The sequence below is a fragment of the Rattus norvegicus genome, chromosome 14 (genome assembly GCF_036323735.1).
Source record: "Rattus norvegicus strain BN/NHsdMcwi chromosome 14, GRCr8, whole genome shotgun sequence".
NCBI classification, from domain to species: domain Eukaryota; kingdom Metazoa; phylum Chordata; class Mammalia; order Rodentia; family Muridae; genus Rattus; species Rattus norvegicus.
Window position 1 is genome coordinate 67225 of NC_086032.1, and position 15680 is coordinate 82904.

At 38.2% G+C, this 15680-nt stretch overlaps 1 protein-coding gene across 8 annotated transcripts in view; it reads left to right on the top strand.

Annotated features, from left to right (window-relative positions):
* Nucleotides 1–14757, top strand: part of Tmprss9l1 (transmembrane serine protease 9 like 1) — a 44826-nt gene extending 30069 nt beyond the window's left edge. For 4 of the 8 annotated variants that reach the window (XM_063273798.1, XM_063273805.1, XM_063273804.1 and 1 more), the window contains 5 exons: nt 833–966; nt 1580–10159; nt 10812–10979; nt 12143–12244; nt 13974–14757. In XM_063273798.1, coding sequence (XP_063129868.1) covers nt 833–966; nt 1580–1858 — 413 coding nt within the window. In that variant the 3' untranslated portion in view covers nt 1859–10159; nt 10812–10979; nt 12143–12244; nt 13974–14757. Of the gene's footprint in view, nt 1–832; nt 967–1579; nt 10160–10740; nt 10980–12142; nt 12245–13585; nt 13905–13973 lie in introns of those variants that run through there. The other 4 variants (XM_063273799.1, XM_063273802.1, XM_063273800.1 and 1 more) reach the window with 4 other exon arrangements.
* Nucleotides 14758–15680: the final 923 nt, after the last annotated feature.

Here is a 15680-nt window from a genome sequence, read left to right on the forward strand (position 1 = left end):
TATCCAGTTTGTTAGTCTATGTCTTGTTATTGGGGAATTGAATCCATTGATGTTAAGAGATATTAAGGAATAGTGATTGTTGTTTCCTGTTATTTTCATATTTGGATGTGGAATTATGTTTGTCTGTCTCTCTTCTTTTGGTTTCGTTGCACAGAGATTATTTTCTTGCTTTTTCTAGGGTGTAGTTTCCCTCCTTGTGTTGAAGTTTTCCATCTATTATCCTTGGTAGGGCTGGATTTGTAGAAAGATATTGTGTAAATTTGGTTTTGTCATGGAATATCTTGGTTTCTCCATCTATGTTAATTGAGAGTTTTGCTGGGTATAGTAGCCTGGGCTGGCATTTGTGTTCCCTTAGGGTCTGTATGACATCTGCCTGGATCTTCTGGCTTTCATAGTCTCTGATGAGCAGTCTGGGTAATTCTGATAGGTTTGCCTTTATTTGTTAGTTGACCTTTGGACCAGAAAAGAAATTCCTCCCATCACATAGTCAAAACACCAAATGCACAAAACAAAGAAAAAATATTGAAAGCAATGCGGGAAAATAGTTGTCTCCTCTGAGTTCTCAGGATTGTCTCACTTCTGAGGGTTCAGCTCTCTCCCCCCATAGGATTTGGGTGCAGGGAGCTGTGTGACCAGTTCAGTTCAGTTCTGGACATTGGAAGAAACCAGCATATATTCCTCTCCACTGCTCATATATTCCTGTATCCAGAGGGCACTATGCAGGTTCCTCTTGGGCCAGGGATGTAAGCAGAAGTTTTAGTCTCCCTTGAGGTCTCAGGATTGTCCACACTTCCAGGAATACATGAAATTTTTATCTCATCTATTTTCCTAGGGGATATACTTGAAAACCCAGAAGTTCTACAGATACAATTGATGGGAGCTTCCAACTGTGCCTATCTCTACCCAGACATAGGGGGTTCTACTGTTTGCTATGCTTCACAGGCCAGGGGACCTGAAATAAATATGGTAAGTAGACCAGATTTAATTTTTGTTTTTTATTTTATATCATAAATATATGGAATTTATTTCTTGTTCAGATATAAAGAACGTATATTTTACTTAATCAAAGGACAATAGTTATTTTTAAATATTTCAGTTCAATGCAATGTATTATTATCTACATACATAAAGGAATAAATTTTATTCAACTAAGTTAAACAGAAATTTCCAAAATATGTGATCTTATGTACAATATATTATTTATTATTTGTCTGTGTTTGTATTAAATCTAGCCATTTCATCTTCTTCCTTCTCATATTTCATTTATCCCATCAAATCTTGAACTCTGTCCTTTTAGAAAGTATTGAATTCATCCATTTATTGCTCCCCTGGATTTACAGTCATGAAAATTACACATGGGTCTCTCAGTTCAACCATTTCAACTTCACCTTTGAAAACTCAGTCATGTAGTATAATCCGTGTTGAGTCCGGTATTTGGGAGTTGTATTTGAGATAAGAAAGATTCATTTCTTTCCATGCTGTTCACTTTTTAAATGATGCTAATATAATTTCTGAGTTTTGAGAATAAATGATCTCTTTGGATAGCAACTAACATGTCTTTCTTTGTTTTATTTTACAGGAGTCAGTGAGTCCTGGAAGCACTGTTATGTGCAGGCCGATATCTGGCAATGGCAAATGGATACAAATAGGTCTCACCAGTCTCAAACATTTAGCTACTATAGTGAGCCCACACTTTTCCTGGATCTTGTCATCCACAGCAAAGGCAGGTTATCCCTTAAACCCGGATTTCAATCCTTGGGTAGAAAACCCGAAATCCTCTAGTCTTGTTAGACGTCCAACCACACCGCTATTTTACTTTGGAATGACTCTTGCAGTGATGAGGATGTTTATTTTGTAGTTAATTAAATACATTATGCAAGTCTGTTGAACTGTAAATAGGAAATCAGGAAAAAAAATCAATGAAATACTGTTATTCTCTGTAGCTTCTCCTTACATATTGTTTTAATAAACAGGATTTTCCTCAACATTGGCTACTTTATATTTCTACTTGAGTTATGTACACTCTTTGGAATCTCAGGGTTGTTTTGATTTGCATTTCCCTGATGACTAAGGATGTTAAGCATTTCTTTAGGTGATTCTCAGCCATTCAGTATTCCTCAGCTGAGAATGTTTTGTTTAGGTCTGTACCCCAATTTTTAATAGGGTTATTTGTCTCCCTGCAGTCTAACTTCTTGAGTTCTTTGTATATATTGAATATTAGCCCTCTCTCAGATGTAGGATTGGCAAAGATCTTTCCCCAATCTGTTGGTTGCCATTTTATCCTAACAGCAGTGTCCTTTGCCTTACAGAAGCTTTGCAGTTTTCTGAGGTCCCATTTGTTGATTCTTGATCTTAGAGCATAAGCCATTGGTGTTTTGTTCAGGAAATTTTCCCTAGTGCCCATGTGTTCGAGATGCTTCCCCACATTTTCTTCCATTACTTTGAGTGTATCTGGTTTGATGTGGAGGTCCTTGATCCACTTGGGCTTAAGCTTTGTACAGGGTGATAAGCATGGATCGATCTGCATTCTTCTACATGTTGCCCTCCAGTTGAACCAGCACCATTTGCTGAAAATGCTATTTTTTTCCCATTGGATGATTTTGGCTCCTTTGTCAAAAATCAAGTAACCATAGGTGTGTGGGTTCATTTCTGGGTCTTCAATTCTATTCCACTCTTCTATCTGTCTGTCTCTGTACCAATACCATGCAGTTTTTATCACTATTGCTCTGTAATACTGCTTGAAGTCACAGATGGTGATTCTTCCTGAATAATTCTATTTTTTTTTCTCTTTTTTTCGGAGCTGGGGACTGAACCCAGGGCCTTGCGCTTGCTAGGCAAGTGCTCTACCACTGAGCTAAATCCCCAACCCCAATTCTATTATTTTTAAAATATTTTTTATTTTTATTTGTTTGAATAAGTATATACATGTGTACAATCTTGGGTCGCACATGGCATTACAAAGGCAATGGATTCCATTGACGATACTCTCAATTGTGGGATGCATAACAGATAATGAGAACCAACTGTAAATCATATGCAAGAACAGTGAACATTCTAACCACTGTGCTGCTTGGATCCCCTGTCTCATAATGACTTGTGCATATTGAAATGTCCACATAAGAACTGGTGTCCATGAAGATGAGAGTACTGAATGTCTTAACACGCAGAGATTATAGGTATTTATAAGTAACTGTGAGGGCAGGAAAAGAGCAGCAAGCAATCTTAAGCACTGTATTATCATTCTCTATTTTCTAACTTTTAATGTTAAACAATTCCAAAATCATATTTAATATGAAAAATATACAATGGTTTGGTTTAGCATCATTTTATTCTTTAAAAGCCAGTGAAATTTACCTCATAGTGAAATGTGCTACTTAACATCAAATGTGTATTTTCTCCTCTTCCTGGCTATACATTCTTGTTCATATGTAAGAAATAATTCATTATCATTTAAATTGGAATAAATAAAATGTTTATTCTACAAACAATATTGTTTTTAACAAATGGACCTCAAGACCAGCACATACGCCAAGGTAGAAGTACTGTCTCCCACCCTTCAGTACAATGACAACAAGAAATGTAGAAACTCATACTATGGGCCTTCAGAAGAGTTTTCATCGCAGGTCATAGTCAATGTTTCCCTCTGTCCAGAACCCTAACAGGCATCACTTCAGCATCAGTGTGGAGACTCTCAATACCCCCTCAATGCTACAGTAGAGTTCACATCCCATCTTGCAGACCATGTCTTATCTCTTCTGAAGGAAAAACACAGTGTTTTATTGCTGTGGTCCCTGGGTGGGGCCCCAAGGACAGCAAAGGAAATTTCCATGCCATTTTAGTAGTGCAAGAGCCTGTGTCCCCTGCAAATCAAATGACACAGGACAGAGAAACCTAGCAAATTAGTGAGCCTAAGACTGGGCCAAGAACAGGGAAGCAAATGCTTCCTCTTATCCACGTGAGAGTGGTCTCAGATGCTGGCAGCTTGGCACCTCCTCCTGTGAACAGGAGATGCTTGATGACTGCAGAGTCCAGGTATCTTTCTCATCGATTCAAAGGCTACATAAAATGCTGGCTTCTGTAAAATACGTTAGATTTGGACCTCGATGCTGGTCTCCTGAATCTCTTTCCTGGGTTTGTGACTCTACACCCTTCACCCATTACTGGATCCAGATTCTCGCAGCTGGTATCATGAAGATGAGCCATTGAGAAGTGCAAAGTCAGTGAACCTCTCCAATATGGGTGACAGCCCCCCTCAGATGGAGCTCAGAGTTCTCAGAGGGGGACTCTGGAAATCAGGCTGATGAATGTTTCTACTAAACAACGTAATCTCATTGATGGTAAAAATATGGTGAGGTCACACGCCTCTGCCCTTGGCTTCTGGAGAAGCATGTTTGAGATAAGATGTTTGGGAGACAGAGAGCTCCCAGGCCAAGAGAAAGGAGTTTGAAGATGAACTCCCACCCTGTTTTTCTTTGTTGCAGCATCAGTGCTCGGCTACCTCAGAGGTCTACACTCTGGCAGCTTGAGACCCATTCCACTAGAATTGATAGATTAAAGCCAGAGATGAGCTGTTCCTTGCCACAGGTAAATTATACCATAGACAAGGGAGAAGCCTTGCAGCAGCCAGACAATCTTGTAGATAAAAAATATTAGGTCCAATGAGGGAAGTCATTATCCTGTTTTACATAACCTCCCAGCTTATGGCTCTGATGAAAAGGTAGAATATTCTACCCCTTTACACTCCCAGCCTGTCTGGAAAAATTCTCAGAGGCCTGGGTTCCCAAAAGCACCAACATCCACTGGCCTGCCCCATCTTGTAGCAGCCACTTGGCCAAACATGGCTCATCCTTCTGCTCTCGTCCTTGGGGAGGGTCAAAAATGCTTCCCTTGTATGAGGAGATGCTAAATTCTGGACCTGTAAGGATGACAGGGATAGCGTTTCCATACATGCTTTACCAATATTCTTTACATCAGCAGGTCTGTGAAACTCCCTACAGCTAAATTTTTCATTGTTGATAACCAAAAAACCTACAATACAACTTTTGACCTCATGAGAATAGATTCCTCAGCCAAGGTCCTTGTCATTTTTCCCAACTTAGTAGCCCATTCCTATCCTGACCCTGCCCTCAGTTTCAATTTAATTATACAAATACTTATAACTGTTAAATATTTTAAATATATAAATTAATTATCAATTATCTTATACTCTTTAATATAATCATATATACACTTTTAATTAACTATTAAAATAAGGCTTATTTTTCTTCCTATGCATATGTTTCATATATTTGACATTCAGTTTTCTCTATGTACTTGGAGATATACATACATACATACATACATACATACATACATACATACATACAAACAAACTTGGGTCCAACTCTCATTTAAAGAAATATATATTTACTACAACCACAAAAATTTAAACAACAAACATATGTCTCTCCATCTGGACTGCTGACCTCAGTAGGATTTAAATGACCCCAGGCTTTCAACCTACAATGTGTATTCACCATTGTAAGAGGACCACCTGATGTAAAGCAGTGACACAAACCTTCTTATTCACAATGAACAATGTTCATTCTTGTACCTTAAGGCCAACAAGGCAATCATATCTCCCAAATATTTTAAATATAAATTTTGTACGATGTTTAAAAATCCGAAATTATATTCCTTATGACATACTGTATAAATTATTTAAGTATAATTTAAAAGATACTGTATATAATAAAAATTTAAACTATAAAAATCCATTTAAGTTAACAAATTATAACAATATATTAATTGCCTATAGATTACTATTGCATGGGGTTCAATGTATAATTTGAACTTTAGCAAAGTTTATTTTACAAATTTGGATTTCCTTGCATTCTGGGCATAAATATTCAAAATTCAGACATCATCATGGTGGAATCTTCCTTTGATGTACTTTTCTACCTCTTTCGATTACTTTTGATTGAAAGACTCCTTTATTGGACATTAGAATGACAACTCCAGGTTCTTTCTTAGGTCCATTTGCTTGGAAAGACTTTTTCCAACCCTTCACTCTAAGGAAGTCCCTCTCTGTGTCTGTGAAGCATGTTTCTTGTACACAGCACCATAATGGATCTGACTAACATATCCAGTCTGTTATCCTATTTTTTATTGGTAAATTGAGCCCACTGATATTGGGAAATATTAATAACCAATGATTATTAGTTCCAATTATTTTAATATTGGAGGTATTACTCTCCTTTCTCTGTCTCTAACTCTTTGTCTCTCTGTATCTCTGTATCTCTCTCTCTCTCTCTCTCTCTCTCTGTGTGTCTTTTATTTTTGCTGGAAGATGATATTTTTGTGTGTTTTTGTGGGTGTAGAGTTTCTCTTCTAGTATTCTCTGTAGGGCTAGAGTAGTATAAAGATATTTTGTAAATTTGGTTTTGTCATGGAATATCTTGGTTTCTCCATCTATGTTAATTGAGAGTTTTGCAGGATACAGTAACCTGGGCTGGCATTTGTGTTCTCTTACGGTCTGTATGACATCTGTCCAGGATCTTCTGGCTTTCATAGTCTTTGGCGAGAAGTCTGGTATAAATCTGATAGGTCTGCCTTTGACCTTTCCTTGACCTTTTCCCCTTAATGCTTTTAATATTCTTTCTTTGTGTTGTGCATTTGGTGTTTTGACTATTACGTGACAGGAGAAGTTTCTCTTCTGGTTCAATCTATTTGAAGTTCTGTAGGCTTCTTGTATGTTTACAGGCATCTCTTTCTTTAGGTTAGGGAAGTTTTCTTCTATGATTTTGTTGAAGATATTTACTGGCTGTTTAAGAGAAGCCAATGAAATAGGGACCATCAAACCTCAGATCTCCTATTACAGCAAGTACTGGATATCCTAACACACCCAAAGAATAAGATTATGTTCTTAAACCTTATCTCATGAAAGTTATGAATAGGCCTTTAAAGTGGATATTAATAATTCTTTTAAAATATAGGAAAACAATCAAATATGTAGAGGCCCTTAAAGAAGAAACAAATCTTTTAAAGAAACACTGGAAATTACAAACAAACCGCCAAAGGAATGAATAAAACAGTCCAAGACATACATATGGAAATAGAAAAAATAAAGAAAACACATGTGGTGGCAACCCTACATATGGAAAACCCAAGAAAGAGAATAGGAACTGCAAATGAAAGCATCACCAACAGAATACAAGAGATAGGAGAGAAAATGTCAAGTGCAGAAGATGCAATAGCAGAAATTGTGCCAAATGAAAGTGCCAAATGAAAAAGTTTCTAACTCAAAATATCTAAGAAATTAGGGACTCTATGAATAGACCACCCTAAGAATAAAAGGAATTGAAGATACTGAAGATTCCCAGTACAATGAGCTAGAAAACATCTTCAACAAAATCATAGAAGAAAACTGCCCTAACCTGAAGAAAGAGATGCCCATAAACATACAAGAACCTTACAAAGCATGAAATAGATTTGACAAGAAATGGAAATATTTTTGCCACATAATAACTGAAACACTAAATATACAGAGAATGTTAAAAGCTGTAAGAGTAAAAAGGCACAGAAACATGTTCTTGTGCTTGCCTTTCACCATTGGGATGTCTCTCCTGGTGGCTGGCCTGGGTGTGTCTTGGATGTAATCAGGCCTCCTGGGGTGCAGGCAACCTGTGTGGACTTGATGAGGTGCATCCATCAGTGACTGCTGCAGAAGTAGTTGTTGAGCAGAAGAGGAGGAAGCTCTGACAGAGAGGGGCATGGCCTATGATTACTGGACTTGCTAGGGTCCTACCAGATGGCAGGGTTGGTGGGGTCTCACCCCGTGTCTTGAATTAGAGCCAACCTCCTGGGATGTTGTAGAATTGTGGGGTGCTGTGCACTGCATCAATCCACGATTGCAGGTGGATATGCAGAATAAAAGGAGGGGAGAATCACCTTATTTTAAGCAGTATATTATTAACTTGTAGTGACAAATCATACGACTTGCAAATTTCATTAATCCAGATAACTCAGACTTAGGAATTATTGTTGTTATCCTCTTAAAATTTTGTTTAAAAGTTCTTTTTTCTAAATTAATTAACACTACAGAAAACTGGTATAAACCAATTTTTCCAAAAATGACAAATCCTATTCTTATGTTATTTTACATCATTCTTGCATCACGTAAACATGTTATATTTTGTTAGTCATTCTACTTTTATTGCTGGATTCTTACTAGTTCTCACTAGCTGAATATGTGTATCTTTTATCTTCTAGGTTATAATTATCAAAACTTCTATATATACTCTAAAAGGAGTTTTGCACTCTGATCTCATGTCTCTTGCCTTGCTGAAGCTTGTCAGCATCCTTTGTCTAAGTTCATATTATTCCAATTATTTTGTTTCATGAATTTTCTCTTCTATTTATTTTTTATTATTTACATTTTAAATGCTGCCCCCTTTCCTGGTTTCCCTTCCAGAAACATGCTATCTAATCCCTTCTCCCCTGCCTCTATGCTCCCTCACCCACCCACCCACTTTTTCTGACTTCCCCACACCCCCAACATCCCCCTACACTGCGGCATCGATTTTTTTAGAGAACCAAGGGCCTCTCCTTCCATTAATTCCTGACAAGGCCCACACTCTGCTCATATATGACTGGAACAATAGCTCGATCACTGTGTACACTTGGGATGGTGGTTTAGTCCCTGAGAGCTCTGGGGAGCTCTGGTTGGTTGGTACTGTTGTTCTTTTTTTTTTCTTTTTTTCGGAGCTGGGGACCGAACCCAGGGCCTTGTGCTTGCTAGGCAAGCGCTCTACCACTGAGCTAAATCCCCAACCCCAGGTATTGTTCTTATGAGGTGGCAAACCCCTTCATCTCCTTCAATCCTTTCTCTAACTCCTTCATTGGGGACCCTGTTCATAGTTCAATGTTCATCCTCCTCTGTATTTGTCAGGCTCTGGCTGAGCTTCTCAGGACACAGCTATATCGGACTCCTGCCAGCAATATTGTCTGGGTTTGGTGTCTGTTTATAGGCTGGGTCCCCAGGTGGCGCAGTCTCTGGGTGACCTTTCCTTCAGTCTCTGCTCCAAACTTTGTCACTGTATTTCCTTCTGTGAGTATTTTGACCTCCCTTCAAAAAGGACTGAGGCATCCACATTTTGTCGTTCCTTCTTCTTGAGTTTCATATGAACTGTGAATTTATTTCTTATATATTCCAAGCTTTTGGTCTAATATCAGCATATCATTGAGTGCACACAATGTGGGTCCTTTGTAACTGGATAATATTTTCTAGTTCCATCATTTGCCTATGAATTTCATGAAGTCATTGTTTTTGATAGCTGAGTAATATTCCATTGTGTAGATGTACCACATTTTCTGTATCGATTTCTCTGTTGAAGGGCATCTGGGTTCTTTCCAGCTTCTGGCTATTATAAATAAGGCTGCGATGAACATAGTGGAGCACGTGTCTTTGTTATATGTTGGGGCTTCTTTTGGGTATATGCCCAAGAGAGGTATAGCTGGATCCTCAGGTAGTTCAATGTCCAATTTTCTGAGGAACCTCCAGACTGATTTCCAGAATGGTTGTGCCAGTCTACAATCCCACCAACAATGGAGGAGTGTTCCTCTTTCTACACATCCTCGCCAGCATCTGCTGTCACCTGAGTTTTTGATCTTAGCCATTCTGACTGGTGTGAGGTAGAATCTCAGGGTTGTTTTGGTTTTGATTTCCCTGATGAGTAAGGTTGTTTCTTTAGATGCTTCTCAGCCATTCTATATTCCTCAGTGGAGACTTCATTGTTTAGATCTGTAGCCCAATTTTAAAAGTGTTATTTAAATCTCTGCTGATCTGCTTTTCTGCACCACAAACGTAATGGTTGTTTCTAACCAAAGCTGTCTTACTCTTAGAATAGTTTTGCTACTCAGGATCCACAAACTATTTAGAGTAGTCATGGAAACATAAGAATGTTTAGTGTTCCTTCTCAGAACTGAGCAGCCATTAACATTTTCCCATCCTGAGAGACAGCTTTCAGAGCCTTGAGACTTCTGGAGGACCGGTTTAAACAGCTGGCAGCTCCAGAAAGAACGTCAGCACTACTGGATGGTGTGTCAAATGTGCTCATCTAAACCGATGGTGCCCTTGATATACAGCAGTCACTCCGAACGCTGTGATTTTTATCATTAGGTAAGTGGTTCTGAGTGTCTCTTTAAAAGGGGGGCGATTCCCACAATTGTGTAATATGATGTGGAGCATCATGCATTTGTATATGTAAATTGTCATATAATTACATATGGTCTAGGAAATAAAATAGCTAAATCATGACTCAGTAATCCAAACCAATGTGGTATCTTTCATTTTATAAGTTAAAGCCATTTCACATCCTCATAAATTTTGTTTTAAAATATTTTTACCACTTTTTCATATATTGTGATTACATGACACTCCCTTAATTTCTCTAGATCCTCCCTACTTCTGTAGCTTTTGGTGCTGCACTTCCACTGGGAGAATACAAGTAACAGAAAACTGACTGTCTTGGTTTTCGGAACACACAGTTCGGTTGCATACGGTCATTTAATAGTCTGTAGACAATTCTGGCACATTTTAGTTTTACTTTTATGAAGTATACTCACTCTCTGAACATTGCCTGGTTTCCACCTTTATACTATCTATCTCTATGAATTTCATTCTACCATATGTCTCTCATGTGTGAATGTTTATAATACTTGTTCGTTTGTGATTTTTCTCCTTCCACTTTTGTACTGAAGATCGCATGTAGTATTCATGTTCTGGGACAGCTGCGGTTCTTCAGCACCACTCTCTCCCTAATGGTGTCTAGGAGGTGCTGCAAAGCAGGCTAAATGGATGAAGTGGAGCTGGGACCAGATCGGGTCTATAGGATTCCAGTCGGGCTGGGAGTGAGTGGCAGGAGAAGACCTTCTCCAAGGATTTTAATGAAACAGCTTTTTAAAGACAAACTTAAGTTGTGTGCATAGCTTTATTCATGGTGAGTTTGTATGTACACACTTTATCTGGGGTCAACCAGGACTGTATATGAACTTGGAAAGTGGGAATGTTTTCCAGGTAGAGGAATCCACAAACAAGTTCAGAGAAGTTGAAGCCCTGGTGGTAAAGGGATCCTCCACTTTAGATTGAGCTCAGAGATGCTCTCTGGACATGGTGGACTGTGACCTTAATTAACAGGGTTTCCCAAGCATCTCACATATTAAATAGCATTTCAAAATCTCCTTCTTCAGATTTGAATTGCTTTCAGCCATAAATGAATATATTTCAACCAAATATGAATATATTTGCTTATTGTGAGTAGCACCATGAACATTGCTTCATGAACATCTATTTAAGGTGTTCCTTGAATTCTTTTTGTAATAGACTCTAAAACTGAAATAATAGATAACATTAGAATACCACATTTTAGAATTTGAGAGATGACTTGGTTTCTCCACTGTCTACTCCATGGGAAATACACAAAGATTTTTAACTATCTCACATCTTTCTTGAAGTAGTGTGTTTTTCTTCTTAGACAAATGTAATTTGCACAGGAAGGTTTTATTCAAGCAGAGATAAAGTGGCAAATAAGCAAATATTTTATATTTTTTCACAAATTTCTGTCATTTGTGATTCTTATTTTTATAGGACTAGAAATGGCCAATGTTGGCCAATGCTGTATTTAAAATAAAATTCATCTGTTTGTTGGAAATATTTCTGTGTAAATAAAAATTCATCCAATATGAGGAGAGCTAGTGAGCACTGCATTTAATGATGAATTTTCCTGACATGGATTGTTTGTTATACCTCAATAACCTAGTAAATTAAAGTATGTGATTTTACTGTTTTAGTCGTTGTTCATATTGGAGATCACACCTTTGGGCATATTTTTGCAATTTCATGAATATTTCTTATTGAAATATTAAATTTCATTCATTCTGTCACTAAGTTGTCCCTTCAACATTTCCACCTCCTTCCAGATTTACCCAGAATCTATACAGAATCATACCCATTCTACCTGTCACTCGAATAGAAACAGAAATATAAAGTAATAAGATGCATTTAAAAAATGGAATAGGGTGAAGAAACCTAGAAGTTATAAGATTGGTGAGAATTTTCTGTGTGTTACACATTCTGCCTCACAGTAATTTTTTGTTTTTGCAGTTGCTTTATTTCTTCCAGTGATTCCCATCTCAACATTCATTACTACTAAGAACATTCTTGACTCATCTTTCAAATGTATAAATTCACGTATAACGTGCAGAGGTAAGATCCAAAGAGGGACCTCTAGAGTCACCTTAAAATTTGACCTTCAGGTAAAACATATCCAGTTGACCAGATAGAGACATGGAAAACCCCTTACCAAGAGAAACATCTTTATTTTGTCTCGTGTGGCAGCAATCTTCATTCCCCTTCACTCTTCCACAAAGCTCCCTTTTCTATATATCTTAGTTAGGGTTTCCGTTTCTGTGACGAAACACCATGACCATGGCAGCTCTTATAAGGACAACATCTACTTGGGAGTGGCTTACACTTTCAGAGTTTCAGGTGATAGTGGCTTTAAGCTATCATCATGGCAGAAAGCATGGCACCAAAACAGTGTCCAGGCAGGCATGGTATTGTAAAAGAAGCTGAGACTTCTCCATCCTTATCCAAGGCATTCAGGAGAAGAGAATGTCTCATGGGCAGCTATGGAGAGGGGCTGCCGTCACAGTAATGCACTTCCTCAAATAAGGCTATAGGTCCTAATAATGCTACTTCCTGGGTCAAGCATATTCAAACCACTATAGTGGGTATGAAGGAGAAAATGTTTCTGGTCAACAAAATATAGTTTTTAGGGTCTCTGAAGAATTCTAACCATGCAGCCATGGACGAAGTCTATTCTTCTAGTGACTGGAAGAATTCGGTTTTCCCCTTCTTGCAGAACCACACTGAAGAGATTTTTTGGGAAATAATTTTTTGGTGTCGCTTTACATTTTCACTTGTTATAGAAACCAGGGTCCAATTCACACTTGGCAATGGCTATATCATTGATCAAGGTTCCTCAAATCCATTTTTAATAGATCTTCCCGATTATGTTCAGGATCCTGATTTTACTTATAAGATTTCATAGTTTTCTGTTAAATAATCTCATTATTTGTAACAAATTTACAAGTAAGAATGTCAGGGTTGGGGATTTAGCTCAGTGGTAGAGCGCTTGCCTAGCAAGTGCAAGGCCCTGGGTTCGGTCCCCAGCTCCGAAAAAAAGAAAAAGAAAAAAAAATGAATGTCAGTGCCTACCAAAGCTAGTACAGCTATACTTAAGTTACTCATTTGTGTTTATCTATCAATTTTAAAATCATATATCTATGTGTAGATATATAAATGAATCACACATATTTCATTGATACATTTGAGTTCACTACCTCTTCTTTGAGAAGAATAGGGATCAGTCCCAAGTACCTGCATAATGGCTCACCAAGAGCTGTAATTTCATTCTAAGATTCTAGCACTCTCTTTTGGACTCTACAGGAACCAGGATTACAAGAAGTATGCAGATAGGTATAGATGCAGGCAAAACATCAAATAATAATTGTAATTGTTTTATTTTTGTTTTACTTATTACAGATGTGTGTGTCTGTTGGGGGGTATGTGTGTGTGTGGGTGCCATGTCCTTAAGGACAGAAGAGGCACTGTCTCCACTGCAAGAGGTTGGGAACTGCCTCAGGATGATGTTGAGAAGCAAACTTTGATAATTTGCTGGAACAGCAAATGGTCTTGTCCATTGAGCAGTCTCCAATCCACTGATATCGACTGAAAAAGGAAAAAAATCTTTTTTATATTCTTGGTTATAGTAATTAAAAGAATAACATGTTTGTAGAAATGTTAAATGCAACTTTTAGACAGAAGAAACAAAGTATGACTAACTAGAGCTCTCTAACAATAACTTATCCTGTGTCTTTTCTTTTACTCCTTGTGCCTTGTTGATTTTGCACTTCTATGACCCCATCTACAGTTCTGCTGAAGCGAAGGAGTGGATTTTCAGATTGGCAAGCCTTCTGTGCAGCTTTATGGTCTGGGGATTTGGTATAAGCTTAGCTACTAGTAGATACTGGCGTCTGTGGGAATTCAACAACAAGGCTTTACAACTTGTATACATTGGCCTGTGGGAAGCTTACTACTATCAAGAAGTCAACAAATCAGGTTCAATAACCAGAGTGCCAGTGCACAGCGCTATGAACTCCAGTTGGACCATTTCACTTGAAATTGAGTATGCACGGGGCCTGATATTATTAGCTAATTTTATGCAGCCCATAGTCCTTATTTTCAGTTCTGTAGCTATTATGGTGTGCTGGATTAGAGCCCCATATCCCGATTTCATGATGCTGTGCTACAACACTTCTGTCTTGTTTCTGGTTCTAAACATCATTTGCACAGTTTTGGCAGTGAGCTGGAACCATGTGGTGGACCTTTATGGAGAAAGCACACTTGATTTCCCACCAACGTTTCCTGTTGGGAAAGATGATCTGCTCAGAAAGCAGAAAACCCATGTGTTCCCACTGGGGATGCTGACGGCTGTGCTCTCAGCAATCAGCATCATTATGTTGTTATATGAGATGTGGTTAATTAGACCAAAGACCAGAGTTAAGCCTGTGGCTGCCATGAAACAACCTCATCAGAAGACCTGAGCTGAGGGGTCTGTCCCAGCAGTAATTGCCAGAAGACTCCTGGGAGAGTCTACATAAACCTACTCCAGTTATATACTCATTTAAAATAAAACATTCACTTGATTATCCTGATGCTGATGTCATCTAACCATAGTCTCCTATACTCTGCAAATGCACTCTGGTATATGAAGGTCTTCCTTCCTAGAAATCTATAGGCCAAGATTATGTAAACAAATATTTTTGACAAACATGCAAAGAGTTCATACAGAGTCAAAGTTACATAGGTTCATATGATCTATCTCCAGGATGAAAGGATGTTAATATGCCACCTTATACCAAACAGGAAAGCAACCATGGGGAAACTACCACAAGAAAGCAATGTGGGGTCCTTGTAGTTAACAGTCTCTGAGCTTTGTCACCTCTGCTTAGGTTGGTAATTGGAGGATAAGGAGTCCACACTATAAATGGAACTAAATTGGTAGCATCCATGGGCCTCAGCCACTAGGAGGAACTAGAGCCCTTACAAACCCCTACTGTGAACAAGCCAACTCTGGGCCTACAGATACAGATATCCTCTCACAAACTATATACTTTTCTATTGAGAAATACTGAGCTGAATAAAAACTTTACTCATATGGGTGGAGGCTATGCTGCAGTAAGTGGATTATGAGAACAACTGGTTGTCAAATAAAACCACACACTATCTTCTTGTTCCATGTTGTAAACCTCTTTGTGCTGAAACAATACCAAGTCTATAGTATAAATTTGTAAAGATGGGCAGGGTTTTAGTAAATTTTATTTAAAATATTTTGCAGTAGGTCTAGATCAGTCATTGGTTTTTTTTTTCTTATACAGCAGCCAGGAGACAGTTCAGCACCCAGGGTCATTGACAGGATGTGTGTATATAAGAAAAAAAAAACACGGCTAATTTAGGTGGAAGTACACTATGAGTGGATAGCTTCTGTGCTCTGTGAAACATGGGAGACTCCATTCATTAGCTGGATTTCTCCTTCTCTGACCTCGTCTGGGGAAATCACCCACATTCATCTCTGCCA